This window comes from Dreissena polymorpha, chromosome 10, assembly GCF_020536995.1.
Source record: "Dreissena polymorpha isolate Duluth1 chromosome 10, UMN_Dpol_1.0, whole genome shotgun sequence".
In the NCBI taxonomy this organism is placed as follows: domain Eukaryota; kingdom Metazoa; phylum Mollusca; class Bivalvia; order Myida; family Dreissenidae; genus Dreissena; species Dreissena polymorpha.
Window position 1 is genome coordinate 66,802,780 of NC_068364.1, and position 22,150 is coordinate 66,824,929.

At 33.0% G+C, this 22,150-nt stretch overlaps 3 protein-coding genes across 5 annotated transcripts in view; all 3 read left to right on the forward strand.

The window, feature by feature from the left end:
* Positions 1–1,280, forward strand: part of LOC127849193 (UDP-glucose 4-epimerase-like) — a 32,955-nt gene extending 31,675 nt beyond the window's left edge. The window contains exon 2 of the mRNA XM_052381913.1: positions 193–1,280. Within this exon, the coding sequence (XP_052237873.1) occupies positions 193–1,232 (1,040 nt within the window). The 3' untranslated portion in view covers positions 1,233–1,280. The remainder of the gene's footprint in view (positions 1–192) is intronic.
* Positions 1–22,150, forward strand: part of LOC127847878 (uncharacterized) — a 286,419-nt gene that overhangs the window by 212,575 nt on the left and 51,694 nt on the right. The window lies entirely within an intron of this gene.
* The window catches only part of LOC127847877 (uncharacterized), an 86,108-nt gene that overhangs the window by 12,264 nt on the left and 51,694 nt on the right, over positions 1–22,150 (forward strand). The gene's annotated exons all lie outside the window — the stretch shown is intronic.

The window sequence follows — 22,150 nt, forward strand, 5'->3', positions numbered from 1 at the left end:
CAAGTTAGAGAGACAGTTGGAAATAGGAGGATGGAATTTGTTAAAGAAGATCTGATAAGAATTTAATAGAGTTAAGAAGGAATGCTTAAGAATGTAATATATAAAGATGGAATTTGTTGAAAATAATGTGAACTATAAATGAATAAAAGAGTAAACGCAGAAAGCGAGTTGTGTTGTGCCATTAACAACAAGGGCATAGATTTCCCCCGGTCCGGTTACATAATGGTGGAGAATCAGGGTATGTTGGGACCAACACAGTTGTGGAACTCATAAAGGCTGGTTATGATGTGATTGTCATGGACAACCTCCCAAAAGCAAGCATTGAGAGCATGAGGCGGGTGAATGAAATCACAGGCAAGCAGGTGCCCACATTCAGTAGCGACATGTTGGACAAGGATGTCCTCAGGGATCTATTAAAAAAGCACAAGATCCTCTGTGTGATGCACTTTGCTGGCCTGAAGACAGAAGAGGAGTCCTGTAACAAACCTCTTCTCTATTACAAGACAAATATAGGCGGAACAATCAGTCTTCTTGAGGTGATGAAGGAGTTCGGTGTGTACAACATGTTCTTCTCCAGTTCTGCCGCTGTGTACGGCTCACCCAGTTACCTGCCCATAGATGAGAAACACACTGTAGGGGGCTGCATCAACCCCTATGGCAAGACCAAGTACTTCATTGAGAAAATCCTCAAAGATAATTGCACTGCAGAAAAGCAATGGAATGTTGTGCTGCTGCGCTACTTCAACCCAGTGGGGGCCCACGTGACTGGCAAATTAGGGGAAGACCCTCAAGGAATCCCCAGCAACCTGATACCCTACGTATCACATGTGGCCGTAGGAAGGCTTAAGGAGCTCACAGTGTATGGAGACAACTATGATACACCTGATGAAACAGAGGTGCGTGATTACATCCATGTAGTGGACCTGGCTCAGGGACATGTGGCTGCCTTTAAGTACCTCGAGAAGGACTGTGGCTGCAAGGTGTTTAACTTGGGAACAGGGAAAGGTTTTTCTGTGATTGACATGGCCAAAGCCTTTGAAACTGCTTCTGGAAAATGTGTGCCTTACCAGATAACCGGTCGTTGTGAAGGTGATATAGCTTCGTGTTACGCTGATGCCTCTTTGGCTGAGAAGGAACTTGGATGGGCGTTAAAACTTGATCTTGCAAAGATGTGTGAAGACTTATGGCGCTGGCAGTCCAATAACCCGACAGGTTTCAGACCAGACAGCTAGGATCGGAGACTTATTGTTAAGCAGTTTTAGACCAATTTTATTCGTTTATAGAAAGTAATTTTATGTTACCAAACAAAATCAAAAATAAAATTTTTACATAAATTGTTATTCTAAAATCTCAATTTACCTAATACATGTATATACGAAGTTTTTTGTGTGAAATTAAATTACATTTGTTAAGTCTTTTTGTGTGAATATGGTTTAAAGTTGTTTAAACGTTGATTGACAATCCATAATTTTACTACAAAAACAGCAATTGAGACGCTGTCAGAGTGTTATTGAATTGTGTACCTCCTTTAGGTGTTCCAATTATAAAGTAAAATCAGCTAAAATAATGTGCACAGATTCGATGTAGTATGTTTTTACAATGTTAACTGATGTCAATGTAAGAAGTGTACTGGGGTGAACACTTCTCCAATGAAGCAGGCACGTGAAGTAGTAAGACAATTCAAAAGCCAGTTACTTACCGAGTAAGCTACCTTACCATAGCAATAAACCTGTAATGTTGGGCTAAATGTCTAAGTTAAGTTTTATTATTATATTACTATGTACTGTGTAAATTCAAAATTCGACCGGTCATTATTTGATTATTTTTTGGGGGGAATGGGAAATATGGTACTAGTTTTATAAGTAAACTAATGCTTGACTTTTATATTTTCAACAATATTATTTAAGTTACTTGTGTAATATGGGGTTCTGTTAACCATTGATATCTATAAGGTTAGAAGATATATACAAGGTGTATATATGATCAAGGTGTACAAAGGGTGATCACCGACTTAAGGAAGGCGCATTTTCATGATGTATGTAGGTAGACATATATATAGGCGCAATGGAGAAATATGATGATGTAGGTCTTAATTACAATATGACCATTATGGCATATCATAATTCTTAATTAAGGTAAACCTATAGATGGTTACAGAATTAATAGGGTACTGTAATGATGAATGTAATGAGTTCAAACTGGGAAAGTCTTTCATACAAGAATGTGTGTGACCTTGCTATATGTACATTGTTTAAAATATAATATGTTGTCTCAATCTTCTTAGAAACTCATGTTTTATCATGACTATTAAAAAAAAATGGCACTATTATGCTTGCAACCAATAGGGTGGTTGTACTTACAAACTGTGTAAAAGTGAAAAGTGAAAAATGTTCATAAGAAGTGACAAATATGTTTGAATATTTTTTCTTTGTCGTATGATTTTAATGACATTAATTTGACAGACATATGAATGATTATTGATTTGTTGTTATAAATATATGTACTAAAGAATGTTCAATTTTTATGTATGACTTTGCCTATTGATGAACTTTGAAATTCAAGAAATAACTTCTGTGAGTATGTTTGTATATTAAACAATGACTTTTTTTGTTTATGTAATTTACTTTGAATAATTGTGTTTTTCATATAGCTTTGCTTTGTTAATTTGCGGAGCAAATTGTTTGGGAGAGTGAGGATGTGTCACAGAGTTACAAATATTATTATATTATTATGGGATTTTTGATTGAGTACATTATAATTTCATACAATACAATAGTTACAGTTTTAAAGATATTGAATTGATTTCTGTGAATATGTTTGAATATGATTTCTTTGTCTACTGAATTGCAGTAGAAGGTTACTTGGAACCACATGTTTAACTTGATATTGATTACATTGTGTTAGTTACAGTCTTGGAAGTCTTCTCATGTTAAATTCACACTCAATATGCAGACTGTATGCTGACTGTATGCTTATCAGCTCTAGCTATAAATAATGACTGTGACTAAAGATTCTTAGACTAGGTGCTAATTAATTACAGTCTTATAGAAGTAAGGAAGTAAGGTACTGTATGTTGCATGAGAGATAGATATGATTGGTCAGTGAGATGTGTGGGTGTGACTTGGCATTAAGGATCTGTATGATCGATGGATGAATGAGAGATAGGATTGGTCAGTGAGATGTGTGGGTGTGACTTGGTTCTAGGGATGAGAGGGTTTCAAAAGAGTGACAAGTTAGTTTATGAAGGAAGGAAGTAGAGGTCAGTAAGAGAAAAGTAAGAAAGTCAGTTACAAGTTAGAGAGACAGTTGGAAATAGGAGGATGGAATTTGTTAAAGAAGATCTGATAAGAATTTAATAGAGTTAAGAAGGAATGCTTAAGAATGTAATATATAAAGATGGAATTTGTTGAAAATGATGTGAACTATAAATGAATAAAAGAGTAAACGCAGAAAGCGAGTTGTGTTGTGCCATTAACAACAAGGGCATAGATTTCCCCCGGTCCGGTTACAAAATAATCAAAAATAATATTTTCATGATATTGTTGAAAACACAACAAGAATCTTTTATTGACATACCATATATATATATCGCTCTATTCAGCCAATGGAATAAATGAAGTGTCTTTATTTGTGTCTAGCCGCAGGAAATTTTATTGGACAGTCTGTCTTACAAAGGTCAGGTAAGGTGAAAAGCTGGCTTAGACAGCTTCCACGAGAAAGTACAATTGAAACATATACATGTAACTGTTAAGCATGTGCTAATTATAGCAAAAAACAAAACCTGCATATTTATGGCTCTGGAGATAATCTGTCTACTGGGGTCGGTGATGTCCCCCAATAGCTTATCTTATCAGTTAATTTATAAACTGCAGTGTGGTAGCTCTTATAATGAAGTGAAGCAAAATGTCTATGTCACAAAAGAATGTTACTCTCAGTTGCAACTGGGCAGACATGTGGTCAATTACTCGAAAACAAAATCAATGAAATTAATGATTTTAACTTATTTTTTAACATGATTAATGTTTTTTTTCATTGATATATTATTAATTGGTAATCTCAACCAAAGTGATCAAATTGATTACAAATGTATTAATTCATGCATTAAATAATATTTGGGCTTCTAGACCCTTTATCAACCACTGTTCATCTATAAAAAAAAATCCTATTCTTATTAAGGGTGTCACGATACGCTCCCCTTCATTACTATACGTATCGCGGTACAGTGTGTACGATACAATACGTACCGGGATACGTATTGTCAGATGGAAACAACATACAAACCATTTTAAACCATTTTTTCAATTTTATTTAAAGACCTCTACATACATTCATTTCTTTAATTTGTAAAAAATGTAATTTTATTTTAAATTCATGATTACAAAATTTGTAATTTAAAAATGTGTTATGAGATGATATTGGGAGAATTTCCGTTAACATTGATCCAATTACTGTGCCACATATTTTATTGATTGCGCCAATGGAAACTTTCTTGCCGCATATTGTTACAACATCCAAACATTAAAAGTTTACTTGGCGCGTTGGCGCATATGAAAAATGCTGTACCGTACCATACGCACTCGAAGGCGTATCATGCACTGTACTGAGAGGAGACTATTACGATATACCGTCCCACAGAGTACCGTGACACCCTTAATTCTTATCCTATTAACTTGCACAAAAAAGAAAGATGCATGGTACTGCACGATTATTGCATTTGATGTTCATGGGCATTTGAAAAATGCGGTCACTCATTCAACTTCTATCAGAAAGGAAAGAAAATGCCAGAGTCTCTCCACTGGTGCAGAAGTTGCATGAATTGCTTTTTCAAAATGTAACTTGTATACATGGGTTAACATGGTTCACTAAAATTCTCATGAAATCAATTATTTGACTGATTACTTAACTGTTCCCACACCTAATTAAGCTCCAACACTTATTTTTTGCATAAATGCAGATCATCAATGCAATAGACTGTATTCGGAACTCCACTAATCGTTAGGTACAAAAAACTTTTTACAATTATGACCCTAGTGTCACATAAATATTCTGGTACCGTACTTACTTAGTTTGAACAAGACTATTTCCAAGCAATATAAGTCCAATACCGTTGAAACTCCACCATTTTCAGCAATATTTCTAGTCTATTTGTTGCCATACCAATCAGAATTATTGACATTGGAACACAATGACTTGACATGCATAATTTCCATGTTGCCTTCTATCCATGTTTCAAGTTTCATGAAAAAATATGTAGAACTTTTAAAATTATCGCAGGATCCACTATTTTCAGCAATATTTCTAATCTATTTGTTGCCATAGCAACCAGAATTCTTGACGTAGGAACAAAATGAAATGACGTGCATAATCTCCATATTGCCATCTATCCATATTTTCAAGTTTCATGAAAAAATATGAAGAACTTTTAAAGTTATCACAGGATCCAGAAATGTGTGACTGACTGACTGACTGACAGACAGAGCAAAAACCATAAGTCCCCTACATTTTCACCTGTAGGGGGAATAACAATACGCATTCCCGTGGATCTAGGTCAATTTTATTTGTACCTCATGTAAAGTAGCGGAAAAACCAGTTGTAGGCAAGTTCCAAATAAGAACTATTGTTCAGACTTAATCCCTTGAAATACCCCTCGGACCGAGAGCTATCAGAGATCTACACCACTTGAGTAATTAACTACATGATAAGTTGGCAAGTATCTGATGTTGTTAATGTGTCATTTGTCTTCATGAATTGAAATTGAATCTGCTTTTTGGTCAAAAGTAATCATAATCATAAAATAATAATGAGTAATGACCTCTTGTAGAGGTAATCTATAAAATTATTATTTAAGTAATACAAAAGCTATAATTAATGATCAATCCATGATTAATGAAAAAAGTAATCAGTTAATAATCATGATGATAACAGTTTAACAATTATGATTACCCCATGTCTGCTACTGGCAACTTATTGAAAATATAACCCCATTTCTTAGGTAAAAAGTTTTATCAACTCATCAAATAATTATGAAATGGTATTTGTACTAAATACTTCAGGTAAAAATGAAAGTTAGATTTAAAATTTGACATTTGCACAACAGTAGATAGCAGCTTGTGCTTCAGTGATGTGAGACACAAAGAAACTATTATCAAGCATGTGCAATACCCTTAATGTTTTGAAGCATATTTAATTTGCTTGAAATGTACAACTCTTTTATCTTGAAATAATTAATGAAAAAATCAGAGCTTCCCTTGACATACTTTTTTGTATCTTCATCACACCCTAGGGTGAATTAAAAAGAGACAAAACAAAAACACAATTTCTGATAGAATATTGGAAATAGTGTCACAAAGCATTTGGAGATCAGAATGTTCAAAAGAAATTGTAAATACATTTTAAATGTTTATTTATGGATTATGATGAACAATTTAATGATCAATATAAAAAGTGCTTATGAAATGCAGGAAACAAATTAAAATGAATGTTGCCTGATTGAAATCCCATTGTGGTTTTTCCAGAGACTGTTTATCATCTTTGATGTGAGGTGTGAGCATTTAGAAGCCCTTAAATCAATTGAAAGTCTGTCACATTGAATCTTAAATTATGAGTCTGAATATTGAATTGTGTAAAAGGTCTCTTTTTTGGGCTGGACTAAATGACTGCCAACTTATGACATTGAACAACAAGTTTTACTGTAAAGTGTCAAATGAGCAGTACAACAATTGGCCCAGTGACACCCCATTTGCACAAATATTTGTTAGGTACTTTTTCAATCATTTTTGATCCTAGCATTATAACTCCTTAGTAAACTCCTAACAACAAGAATCGTTGAAAAAGATGGATGCTCCCCGATGATGCGCTTTGTCAATCTATGTGTTAATAACCACCTAAAAAAAAATATATTATTAGCCTCGGTGACCTTGACCCCAAATGACATCAAGCGTCATCAAAAGGTAGAGGTCTATATATGTAAGGTACCTACATGCCAAATATGAAAGAGATCAGTAAAATATTGAAGGCGCTATGAAAAACTGTAACAAAAGTGTGACGGAAAAATATATAATTAGCCTCGGTGACCTTGACATTTAAACCCAGTGACCTAAAAACTCATCAAAAGGTAGAGGTCCATGCAAGGTACCTACATTCCAAATATGAAAGAGATCGGTAAAGTAGTGAAGGCGGATGGCCCTATGAGAAACTGTAACAAAAGCGTAACGGAAAATCTATTATTAGCCTCGGTGACGTTGACCTTGAACCCAGTGACCTCAAACCTCATCAAAAGGTAGAGGTCCATGCAAGGTACCTACATGCCAAATATGAAAGAGATCAGTAAAGTAGTGAAGGCCCTTTAAAAAACTGTAACAAAAGCGTGACAGAAAATCTATTATTAGGCCTCTGTGACCTTGACCTTGAACCCAATGACCTCAAACCTCATCAAAAGGTAGAGGTCCATGCAAGGTACCTTAGACATGCCAAATATGAAAGAGATCCGTAAAGTAGTGAAGGCCCTATGAGAAACTGTAACAAAAGCATGACAGAAAATCTATTATTAGCCTCGGTGACCTTGACCTTGAACCCAGTGACCTCAAACCTCATCAAAAGGTAGAGGTCCATGCAAGGTACCTACATGCCAAATATGAAAGAGATCGGTAAAGTGTTGAAGGCGCTATGAGAAACCGTAACAAAAGTGTGACGGAAAGAAGTAAGTAAGGAAGGAAGGACAAACTGGCCACTATATGCTCCGCCAAAATTTTATTTCGGGAAGCATAAAAATATAACACTTGTTTAACCCTTTCCCACACAAAAGCAAAGTGGAAGTGGCTATGTGCAAACAGTATAACTTCAGAAAAGCCTGTGAATAAAACGCAGGCTGTTCAGGTTTTATGCTGTTTGCTGCTCATCAGTATCTAAGGGTTGGAAATGAAGCCTTTAAAACTTGGATCTAGTAAGAAAGGTCTTGAATTACATATAACTTTCTAAGTGACTACAAATGCGTCAAAATACGTATCTACCGGTAAGGGGTAAAGGGATAAACAAAAAGTAAGGATTTGTAGTAAAAAACTAAGAAGATTGCCAGTAGTATTACAAACAAATAAAACTATGTATTTAAAACTGATAATATTGTCTTTGTGAAATTAATCTGCAGATTCATTAGCCCATTGTTCTCAATAATTAAATCAAATACAACTGATAGATTTACCATGCCAACACATTGTTTAAAACAAGGGACAAAATTGTCACAAAACCAGGTTTTCATTGTGAAAAAAAAATCTGATAAAGGGAGAAAACTCAAACTGAACTTTTGAAATGACCAAAAAAAATTAACCCCCTTTGTAAGTTTTTTTTTTTTTTTTAAATCTATTTTTAGTCGTGGCAACCTTGACATTGGAGATATTGACGTGATTCTTTCGTGGGACACACCGTCCCATGATGGTGAACAAATGTGCCAAATGATTTTAAAATCTCACAATGAATGACATAGTTATGGCCAGGACAAGCTCATTTATGGCCATTTTTGACCTTTGAACTCAAAGTGTGACCTTGACCTTGGAGATATCGACGTAATTATTTCGCGCGACACACCGTCCAATGATGGTGAACAAATGTGCCAAATGATTTTAAAATCTGACGATGAACGACATAGTTATGGCTCGGACAAGCTCATTTATGGCCATTTTTGACCTTTGAACTCAAAGTGTGACCTTGACCTTGGAGATATCGACGTAATTATTTCGCGCGACACACCGTCCAATGATGGTGAACAAATGTGCCAAATGATTTTAAAATCTGACAATGAACGACATAGTTATGGCCCGGACAAGCTTATTCCGCCAGCCAGCCCGCCAGCCAGCCAGCCCGCCAGCCAGCCAGCCAGCCCGCCCGCATTCGCCAATCTAATAACCAGTTTTTTCCTTCGGAAAACCTGGTTAACAATTATTATAATACTTGTTTTCCTCAATAAAAAAACAACTTATTTCGTATTCATTTAAAATTAATAAAAAACCCTCAAATCTCAAGATTGTTTGACCTGGAGATAATAAGATATTTTTGTGGAGTGTGTCCTTCAGCTTATCAGTTACTGTGTTACTGATTGTAATCTAATAAACCGTGGGTGACTGTGCTCTCTAGGGGTCTAAGGTGACAAAATAAGATAAGACTGGATGCATGTATTTAAGAGGGCATAAGGCACTATTTGGATTTGTTATATTAATAAATGACATTAAATAAAAATGGAAACTAACAAACTAACAGCTCATAGATTATGGGCATTCAATAGTGGTGATATTATATTGTTAGTAAAAAACAACTGCATTAATTTATCAAAAAGAAATTTAACACATAAAATTGTCTATTTGGTATCTGAAAAATCTTTTCTTGCTGAAATTGTGATGTACACACAATCAATGCATTTGGTTACGTAATATCCCATATTTCTACGAATTCACTGATGGTATTGACACAACTTACATGTAACTGTAACAATAATAAATATTAATAATAATTATAATGCGAAAAAGTTTCCACCGTAGATTTTCATTTACAAGTAATTGATCGCCTGATAATAAAGGCCAATTTGGTACAGTCACACAAGCAACCAGTATTCGATTTCGATTCTGGGACTAGGGTCCATGTAAATTGTTTCGGTGGTGACAATACAATATAGGTGGAGCTTAAATTAGGTACTCTGGTTGATCCACATGGCACATGACCATGTCAACTTTAAAATATGTTTTTCAGTGAGTCAGAGATTAATGCATAGAATTAAGCTCTTAATATTGAAAATTCTTCCCACATTTTGAGTCTTAACTGCAGGAGCTCCAGGTCAACACATTGTCATAAGCATGATAATACATATTCATCATCACACACTGTCATGTAATTATTCAGGTGAGGAAGGAACTAAGAAATAAAATATATGCACACATGCACACATTTGTTCACAACCTGTGGCTTTCAAGCCTAAAAGATGCAGCAGACGTAAACATCCTCAGGTGTGAAAAAATGATGTTCAATAAATTAAAAATAATCTACAGTAGATACACTTGATTAACCACACAGACGAAATCTACAGTACTGTAACGACACTGAATTGCACTTAGGTATGTGAATAATTTCATCATTGTTCAATTAATGGATTTTTTTCAACATTTGACCAACACAATTTTTGTTAGAGTTAATACATTCAATACCAACAACAAAAAAATCCAGGGCTCAACATTAACGGTAGTCCGACTGTCCGGGACAACCCAATTGTTGGTCCGGACAAGTAAATAAAGAATTTGCTAGTCCGACGGGACAAGTGGTCATTATAAATTATAAATTAATTACTTAGAAAAAAAATGCCTTTAAATCCGTTATTTCTGTGGAGTTACCACACAACTTTTTCAATTATATTGTGTGTACATTTAAACGACAAAGCGCAAAATATTCCGATAGTTCCATGTTATACTACACCGCACTGTTCACAAGGGAAGCAACCCTTAACATTTTTCTTTGCCAAGATACCACAAATATTCTCCCTTGTAAAGAATATGCATTTTACGACACCGGTACACACCGTTCTTACAGACAATTAACGTAACAACGTCGTCTCTATGTATAGAATGATTTTACGACATCATTCTCATTTGTGGTTTGTTTTCGTTAGAACAATGTCGTCTGCTTAAAAATGTCTATTCTGCTTTCCTTTGGTTTTTCGTCTTTAAAATCACAGGACACTTAAAAAAATACCTTAAGGAATTGAAATGGCCTACAATTATGTTTACATGTATTTTTTAACGATTAGAGTCTTTATGATTTGAGCATTTTGTATTATTTCATTATTTTGCAAAGTACTGAGCAGCATAAGATATCATAATCAGGACAAGTTGCTTTTTGGTCAGGACAAGTGGAATATGGTCTACTTGTCCATTAGGACAAGAGGCTTCAAAAGTTAATGTCGAGCCCTGAAATCAATTATAAAAGTGGATAACATTCATTAACCCTTTCAGTGCGGGAACTGAATTTTAAAGGCCTATGCAAAACGTGGCGTCTCATCAGGATCCAAACTGTTTGCTATTCTGATAGTATTCTTTGAAAAAAATCAAAGAAATGCTAATTTTAGAAATTCAGCAGAGGACATTTTAGCAGACGACAAATTTCCCAGCATGCAAAGGGTTAAGGGGGCAGGGGATATATTTTTGCCCAAATTTCAAGTTCCGAAAGGCAGCAAACAGTCAAATCCATTTCATCAAAACAGAAAGTGACACAAGAACGCCTATTTGTGTCAGTGTCATAACATAGCGCTAAGGCAACATGCATTGAAAATAAAACCAAAGACAAGGCCAGCTTCTTCACTTGTGAAACTATTGCCCTTGATCTTCCCCCCGGAAGCGAGACAGTTTACCCCCAAGACAATTCACCCCGAGGAGACAATTCACCCCCTAGACAATTCACCCCTGCTCCCTGGACAATTTTTTTGTATCTTATATTACAAATATCTGTTTTCTAAGGATAGTTATTTGTATTCTTTTTTATTTTTATGAAGTTCTAATAAAAGCATATTAAGATGTTCTCAGAATTTCTTTCTTTTTTTCATAAAAGTACTTGCAATTGAAACATAACTGTGCTTTTTATCTATTGATGTTTGTTTTTGTTATTAACAATATCTTATTATTAACAATATCTTATTATTGTTTTTATGTCATTAAATAATTTATTATGTGTTTATGTTTTATTTAAGATTGATTTTATTCATTAAAACAGTTTATATTTGTAAAAATTGTATAAATAAATAATAATGGTATTGGATACATTATTTGGAAATAATCTAATTGTTTTATTTGATAAGTTATGCAAGATTTCGAAATTTTTATAAAATTACTATATTTATTTTTAAATGGGAATATAATAATAAAATATTTGTCACATAATCAGTCAACAAAGTAACAACACCTAAAAAACAACCTTTTTCACACCCATAAAGGTATCAATAAACAGATAATCTGTCAGGCATTTAGAGCTGATGAGGGTACTGCTTATCTAATGGTAGATAAGGCTATTACTGATTGGGGTTGCTTAGAGATAAGGCTGTAGTATGGAATGAGTTAACATACTGTATGATTGAAGTGGACTTAATTTGAGTACAATTTTTGTAAAAAGTACATTACATTTCAAAACATTTTTAAGAGGAGCATCCTAGCGGTATTATAGTAGATTTAATAAATCATGAGGTATTTGTGTATAAGTAGCATTTAAAAAATTATAACATAAAATGGTGTGAATTTGATACTGGCTTTGAAATGAATACTGATAATTGCAGACTAAAATATGTTTCAATACACAACATTACAAAACACAACTTCTATCACTAATCCTTCAATGAGAGAAAATCCAACAACTTAATGGATAATAAGAATAAAAATAATAATTTTTTTAATGAAACACTTTTGTTTATAGGCAGTTAAATAAAAATAATAATCAAAATATCAGGTGAACAACAATGGAATTTTTTAATACAATACCAGGTCTTAGAATTGCCCAGCCCAACATAATTATTTGTCAATGTGTGTAACTGAAGTCTTTGTTTATCTGTGTTGACACTTTGATAAAGCCTTGTCAGGTGTGTGAATGCTTGATTGTAATACCCATTAATAGCACGCTTCCAACCAGATTAAATTTCCTTTCTTTAACTAAGGTTTTCTTATCAATTAAACCATAATATTTTATTAAATTAATTATCCCATCTAACATGAATAAATAAGTAATTGTCATCATGTAAAATTCTAAGAATTAAATGAAACTAATTAATCAACTTCAATATTTGACAAAGTTCTCAAATAATAAAATAGCAGTTAACCTAATAATATAATTAATATTTAAATCCAATGCACAAATATTATAAATACAAAATACTTAATTTGTTTCAATTTTATATATTGTAACACAGTTTATAGAAAAAAACATTGGTTGGATTGCATTTGACACTATTTCATCTTTCATTTACATACTACAATTATTATCTTCACATCAAAATTGTGCTACAAAGTCAAAATTATAACCCCAAACATTTGTTCACAACTTATTTTAAAATATGACAAAAGCAAATGACAATACAATATCATATAAAAAATATGGCAGTGAATTGTCTTGGGGGTGTATTGTCCAAGGAAATCAAATTCTGGAGTGAATTGTCCAGGGGATGAATTGTCTTGGGGGTGAATTGTCTGACACCCTTTCCCCCACCCACCTACTTTTTAATGAAAAATTTAGAAATTTTACCCATTTCATGGCATGTAAAGTCTGGATCTGGATCTGGATATGTACGTCGCAGGACCTTTCGGTGTAGGCGCGACGGAAGAGAGGGTGGTTCAGTCCCACTGTAGGACAGTTGACCTGAATATGTCAACTGTGTCCGCGCGAACAACACTTTCTTCAAGATTGTTCCACTCTATTAATGTCTTAGGGAAAAATGAGTTTTTGTATAATTGGGTTTTGCACTGGATTGGTGTGAAACACTTAGAGTTATTAACTGAATATTGTTCAACGATATTGTTTACTTTGAAGTCTTTGAAATGTTTAGGGGTAATTTTACGCTTTGATTGCCGGACTGGGGTAAGGAAGTCTTGGCTAGGCATTGCTGGCACCAGCCCCTCAACCACCTTGAAGAAGAAGATAAGTCTATTGGCCTTCCTTCTTTCCTGGAGAGGTGGGATCTTCATACTCTTCAGCATGTTTGTCACGCAACCTGGTGTTTTGGTGTAGTAGTCGCCGGTTATGAACCTCGCCGATTGTTTTTGGATCTTTTCAATTTTATCGATGTCTTTTTGAAGGAGTGGGTCCCAGACAATGGAGCTATATTCTAGAGTAGTTCTAATTAAGGCGAAGTATGCTGTTTTACGGCAGGATTCGGGGCAGTGTTTCAGGTTGCGTCTTAGGAAGCCGAGTGTAGAGTTTGCTTTTTTGGTGATTTTATTTATGTGTGAGCTCCAAGTTAGGTCTTCTGATATTGTCACTCCGAGGTATGGGTTTTCTGGGACTTGTTGAAGGATGTGGTTTTCGAGTTGGTAAAATTTTGAGGTTTTCTGGTTTATGGTTAGGATGTAGCATTTTTTGGCGTTGAATCGCATAAAGTACATTCAAACAGAATGCAATTCTAGTTTTGGCTACATTACTCATTAATTTCAACCATGTGCTGAGCTTATTTATCTAGAAGTCTTTAGATTTTTCACAATTTACCTGCTAGGTTCTGTTCTGTTTCTGCAGCGTGAAATATTGACCTTCGCAAAAACCTCCTTTTTGGAGATCCAAAATATACTCATTCTATAGATAGATGGTGACGTCACTACGTTATTGTCAGTAAAGACCGGTGTGACACAATGTCAATGAAATATCCTTGCAAGGGAGCTGTCGCTAGTTTCAATGTTGTTTTTTTTAACAATATTTTGAGGCATCTTTTTTTAAACCTAACACAAGAAATACCTTTTATAAATTCCTAATCGATTTTTAAAGACCATAGGTTACCCATACCCTAAAGATATGTAATTTTCCCCCCTTTCACTGATATGTGCTCGGTACGACTAAAGAGCGTATATTACTATATTCGCGAAAGGGGCGAATATCAACAGATATCGGCTGTTTTAAAATGGTTTTCTAACATTTTTGATATGGAAATTCTTCTATGAATATAATTCTTCCTGATGTATTTATTCTGTTAAGATCGAGTGAACATTTAAGTGGTTTTTCGTGACATTTGTGAAATGTCTATGTAGTCTTTGTAGAGCTCTTTTTCAGCGTTCATGTTTTGTTTTTGTTAATTATTTGTATTCTAATTTCTATTTAATTGTTATAAATTTTATATGAGCTGATATGTTTTACTTTTTTATTAAGCTATGACAGATTTTGAAATGTTCATACGTTAGTATGTTAAAGTGATATTATAGGAATATTACAGTTTATAGGTGTCTATCGCAACCGTTGTTTATTTTTGTTGTTTTCACTTCATATACACTTATATTTGTTAATGCAGCATCAACATACTACAACAATATTCCGGAAAGAGAAAAATAATGCATTTGAATATCAACCGTAGTTTCGTTTTGACAACTGACGACACACAAGATTCGATTTACGAAGTGAATCTAAATCTAGTTTTAGTGCAGATTCGTTCATACGACACAAATGCACTATTTTGTTTTACGGATCATTTCGGCTTAGAGGACTGGGTGAGTCGTGTAAAATATCGATTATAATATATACTTTTTATAAACAACTGGCAGCAAGATGAGTTGCAGATAATTCGTTAGTAACCATATTTAAACTAACTCTTTTGACCTGTTAATTATGTTCAGCTCAATTCAACAATGAAACATGCCCATAATATCACTTTAATTGTTAATTTGGAATTGTAATAATAAACCATATGTCACCTAATCAGTCAAGAAAGTAACAATACATGAAAACACCATATCCTATTTCCAACCCCTAAAATTACAATAAACAGCTAATCTGTCAGTCATTCAGAGCTGATGAGGGTACTGATAATCGAGGGGTAGATAAGGCTATTACTGATAGGGGTTGCCTAGAAATAAGGCTGTAGTATGGAATACTTAAATAAATATTTTAATTTGTCATGCTTTACAATTTAATATTTAATTAATTAATGTAGAATTGTAACTCATGTTCAAATTTTAATAATGCTGGGCAATTTTATTAAATTATTAATTAAATACACATTTGATTCTGTAAAATTGTATTATGACTGATTATTATTGTAAAATTAATCATCTTTGCGTACAAAAATGTTTCAATACATGTAGATATGATAATCATATATACTCGGTTTATATGATACTAAGCTATACGTATTTGTACTTACGTTAACATTATTGTTATACGTTTTTTACTTATAATTGTGTGCGCAATAAGTTTTCCATAGGTAACGGGATCTTCATTAATAGTTTTATGACAAATATTAAATTCTTAATAATTCATAGTTCTATCAGTCTTTATGTCCTATTCATTAAATTACAAAATTAGTGTACATATTGTAAATCTTTGATAATGTGTGTAAATATTGAAATAAATATTAAAATAAAAGTATATAGATGTATGTCTACTTGTGTACATAGTGTACAGCTTTGATACTGTATGTAAATATTGAAATAAATATTAAAATAAAAGTATATAGATGAATGTCTACTTGTGTACATGATAAAGCTTTGACAATGTGCGTTTCAAATATTTTAATAAAAATAATAGTTTAAAAAATATATTTTAAAAAGTACTTTTACTGTCTGTTATAATGTGCCGATAATGTAACCTGGTGTAAACACAATTTGTTAAAAAATGTGTTATTTTGTGAAAATATTGCAATAAAAAGTATTGAACTAAACTCTGAAAGTATTTCTCATTTGTGTTTATGCGTAAATAACTTATTCAGAACCCATCAACACATCAATAGTTTCACTACCGTGCGAGTTGACTTTTAGGTATGAGTTGACTTCCGTGCGAGTTGACCAAACAACGTGCGAGTTGACTACCGTGCGAGTTGACTTAGGTACGAGTTGACTGTAAACCTTGTATTGTGGAGTCGTCGTGGTTATTGTTGGTTGTGTGTAGCCTAAAAACAATGTTCATATTCGCGAACATGACTTTAGAGTTCGAAACATGATAATGGCTAGAGAATAGCTCTATTTATGTTAACAGTCTTAATTATATTAATACATTAAACTGTAATTTGTTGATAAAAACATTGCAGAAAAAGCATCAATATTGCAAATATTCGATCATATTCGCTCGTTTCGTTCATATTCGCGAAAATGAGTCATATACGCATTATAGACGGACCCACAATTTCGAGCAAAAAACTTCAAAAACTGTTAAACGGTAATAAACAACACAATAATACAATTCCGAATGACAATAAGTATGTTTCCAATGTTATTGTCTTTCTGGGTTGTATTTATCATCACAGAAATGGATAAAAGCAACATTTGGATTATCAAAAGGTAAATGTAATATATTTTCGAGATAAGTCACTACTGGTCATGTACGTAATTCCGGCCTGTACGTAAAAAATCGGCCACCTGTGTAAAATCATTTTCATGATCTTAACGCACATATTTTGTTTTTATTTAGAAAAATCAACATGAAAACCATCCCCACTCTCAATATTTTGCAAATGTAAGAACCATATCACTGTTAACTTTTGTGTTAAAATGTCACAAATATAGCAGGAATTATTCAGCTCATGGGGAAAATGATGTCATCATGACTTGCAACAATTATATTCATATAAGAAACAAATATATTTGATAAAATTATTTTGATTTTATCTAATAAACTTTAATTAAAGTTTTACCAATTAATTGTACAAAAACTTATATTCAAAACATACAAATCAGAACCTAAATATAAATTTTTAATATATGAATTACCTCCCTTTATAAGAATATTACTAGATAAATGTTTTAATATTATATGTAAGCGTTTACTAATAATCAACACTGAAGTCAACTTTTCAAACAAAATGTGTTTACTTTTTTAGCTATGTTTGAAAAAAATTATTAAACACATTAAAAACAATTTTTTTTTATAAATTAGCAGTTTCCCATTGTTTATATTTATTAAAATAGGTAGGGGGAGTAACTGGTATAATAATTTCGCATTTATTTTAAATTTCAAGTCAAAAATTTTGATAGTATAAACATTGATTAATACTCTGAAATTGAGGACATTTGTCAAAAGATATTGCTTTGTAATTTTATCTGCAGATCAAACTGAAAAGTGGCCGATTTTTTAGGTACATTTAACCTACGAAAATGGATAGTTTACATGTCATCATTTTCTGTTCATTAAGTAACATTCACCGATCTAATTCTATTTAAATTTTCATGCTAGGTGAGTTTTGAACCCAGGATTATATATGTGAAGTTTAGTTTCAACCAGATGGCTTACACTAAAGATATTTCTTAAATAGTCCCAAAAGTGGCCGGAATTACGTACATGACCAGTATATAATATTATTTATACGGTCTTTCAAAATTATGGAACGTTTTAAATTCATCTTTCCAGAAATAGCAATATGTGGGTCTAATCTCTTTCAAAAAGACATTTTATTCAACGTAACGTACCGAGTTAAGAAAATTCAAAAATTATAAATTGATTTTGACACCTTAAAAAGAAAACATCAATTATTTAATAAAGTTTGGTGTCTTTTACTCTTTATACAATGGAATATATTGCAATGGGTATAAACTGTTAATTGAAGTCTGATCCCCCCTCCCTTCTCTGGTCAAACCCCCATTGGAGTTCTTTATAAATTGGAGTTAGACGGGGATCCCCCGTCAAACTCCCATTGGAGTTTAATTTAAATGGGAGATTGACGGGGTCTCCCGTGAAAACCCCGTTGGGGTTTAATGGATATGGGAGATTGACAGGATCCCCCGTCAAAACCCCACGGGGGAAGAAAATCTACAAACACTTTATTTTCTTATTAAAGTACATATTTCTTACAATTATAACTTACAACATGTGTATTTGTAAACATTGAAACAGCAAACAAAGCATAATATTTAAATTACAATTTTTGTAAAATATAGGTAAAATTCTCCCGTCTGGAAAAAACTCCCGTTGGAGAATTGCAATTCTTAACGGGGGAGCCAAAACTCCGTTGGGACCCAACGGGGGATGGCAACTTTATCATCAAATAACTCTACTTTCCAAAAACATTTTAACTCTTTTTTTTCAATTATATGTATGTACTCAATGCCCCCTACAAATATGCAAAATTTTATAACACTTGTTCAATAAATAAAAAAAATAAGTTTGCAAATAATCTGGATTTGCAAACTTAATCTGGATACTGTTGTTTATGGTTTATTATTATTTTCGACGATTGTAACTTTTAATAAATTCACATGAGTTGGGTATTAACATGGTTTTCACAAATTGCACCACGCTTCGATTCAATCATATCTTATAGTATGCTTAGGCATGCTCATAAATGTGGCCCATGTCAAACAGTTTAAACAAATACTTAACTTGAATCAGCGCCAAGGAACGATCAGTACAAAGCATTGCAGGTTTTACTTTGTATAAAGACATGGCTAACCTAGCACTTAGTCCACAAAAATACTTTAAAGCTTTTAGGTTTATTCGTTTGTACTTTATTTTAGGTTTGTATTTACTTATATTCATTCATAATAGATGAAGATCCCATCCATGTTAAAGCGTTAATTAAATTATTATGACACTGAAAATACTATGTAAACGTCTACTTGAATTTGTTTTAATATGCAAACTATAAGAATCATATCCGAAATGTAAATAAATTACGCGTTTGATACATGTTATTGCAAGCATTTTTTTAAATTTATTTAAATCAAACATGACAGTCGAGAGTAACACATACTTTAATCACGCTCACTCTCAATAAAAAAATAGTAAATTAAGTTAACACATTTATGCCACGCTTTTTATTAGCTTGATTAACCTTTGCTCGCAGCAAGTCTGATAACCGTGCATACAATATTTACCCAAGAATAAGTCTCCATCTTTTACCCATGTTACTTGTAACGTAAGCGTTATTTTGCTCAGGCAGCAACCCAATGACGTGAGGCCTTCTGATGTTACACATACGCTCTACCTCTAGCAACACAGCTGCTTATGAACAACGGAAAAAATATTTTAAACCATGAAAGTTTTATCTAATTCAACAATTGCAATACATGTATGCATGCATTTAAGTTCTATGAATACCATGCGCACATACCGGAAAAGTGAGCACAAAATATGCCCTAAGTTTATCCGTATTACTCGTCAATTATATAAAGGTTAAAATGACACCTTAGGTTAAGTGTCAAATCCAATTTCTTGGTTTAAAGACATTTCGTGTGAGAAATTTAGTATTTGTTTTCTGTATTTCATGTTAAAGATAAAATATTTCATTAATATATGGATGAAATTAACAATATTATTACTGTCAATTGATTTTAGTGTGTTAGTTCCAAAACTAACATTTAAGAAGGATAGTTTAACGTTTAGATGTTGTTGGCCAAGAAAGGATGTCAACTGATTCCAGATAGGTTGGCTGTATTTGCACTCCCAAAATAGATGTTCTATAGTTTCGATATTGTCACCGCAGAAATCACATCACATAAGTTAGAATTACATAATTTGCATTAAAAAAGATATTTATTGGTCGCGGTTATGCGATTTATGTAATAGAACTGAAAGTTTCTAAGTGTGATGTCGATTGTTGTTTTGTAAGACATAAGAGATATTTTTTTCGAGTTTAATTCTTGCTCTTGGAATATATTTTGCCATTTTATTTGGGATTTGGATGGTTCGTTTATGATATTATTTATTTGTGTTCTGTATAATAGTTTGTTCGGTTTTTGTTTTGTTTTGAGTTTTTCGAGAAATATGGTTCTAATGTTTTGCGTCTTGTTTGTGTTTATAAAAGATTTAATATGTGATGGAATACTTTTTATTAGCGAGTAATACATCAGGAAGTCTGTTGCAGGGATTTCATACAAGTAGCATATATTATCAAAATTATTTATTTTACAAAATGACATCAACAAAACACAGTATTTTCAAAAGAGAACTTCTCGGTTTGATTTGATAAAATCAACTGCGTCTGTGAAAATTCAGGATACTTGATGGTGTCCATTGAACATTATGACCAAGTATACAAAATTCCTGAATTACACTAACAACATACTATTCAACAACACTTTTCAGCTGACCTGTTCATTTATCATTTTTTAACGGCTCGTAAATCCTTGTTTTCTATTACTCGTATGGAAAGACACTCATCTTTTCAGAAATGTTCGAAATGCCCATTATGTTATGTCAAGAACGTATTATTGAATTTCGTCGACGTCTTTAAATATATTTTCAAAACAAAAGTCAATCGTATACTTATCATCATCACATACCATTATGCAGTCAGTTTCATTCTGTGACGGGTGATTTATTTTGCAGCAATAACAGTTCTTTCTAACAGCCACGCCTTTGACTTAACATATAACTTTTGCAAACAACAAGTCACAGTAGGTTGGCATCCTCGTCTCTCTCAGTGTACTTGTTGAATCTATTGGTGGTGACGATGAAAACTGTATATTATTGTTTTTGTTACAATACAAATTTTGGTAAATGTTGTTTGTTTTGCCTTTGGTGTGATATCATTGCAAACAAAAACACGTTCTACCGTTTCATTTCCACAAGTGTAATAAAATCCTGTTACTGATACAGGTAAAAGAAACTGGCCCGGTTTTAATTTTAGATGACAACAGGTAGAATTGTGTGTATACCTTAATACAACCTTAGGCCTTCGGATTTGCACTCGAGTTCTTAAAAGACATTCACGGTGAATGTCCGTCTAACAATTAAATAAAAAATTGAACACATTTATTTTAAACTATACACTGTTTTACACTCTGTCACTGGTTAAAGTAGCATTGCATTTTTAAAAAAATATCATGATTTCCTCTTATCCAAAACTAGTATCGTAAACCTATCGGTAAGTGAAGAATTTGTTCTTTTTAATCTGGAGACAATTTTTCAAGACCATATTTCCGCACATGTTATTATGTTATGGTACTGTGCTGAAATGACTACGCACATCTATGCTTTTTGAACTTGTTTGTGTATTTATTACGTTCATCCCTATTAACTTTAAAAAAATGACAAAAATGTATAAACTTTGAAGTAGGGTGAGATGATTCATTGAGATTAAGGAGGCAAATGCATAACCTGAGTTGTTCACCCATTGGCAATAAATCGAACATAAAATATGACATCATTGAGAAGCACCGTTTCTATTAATATCGTGTATTTAAAGGAATTGTAATTATTTTTTTTCGTTTGCGAACGGCACAATATTGATAACGTCTATATTTGATTTGAGCAATTTCTGTATAGTTACAAAGTACAGTTTTTTTATTATCCAACAGTGCAATGATTCGTTTTTGACACGTGATATAATTAATTATGTACGCTTATGATAAAATTAGTGCACTGTGCTGTCCCTTCATGCAAACGATGTGGTTGCTCCATAAGAAAATGTAAGAGTTCGGTGTAAACCAGTGAATCGTTACAAAATGAAAAAGAGATATGCTTTGTGTGTATCACTTTTATTACTGTCATGGTACACCTATCAATTGTG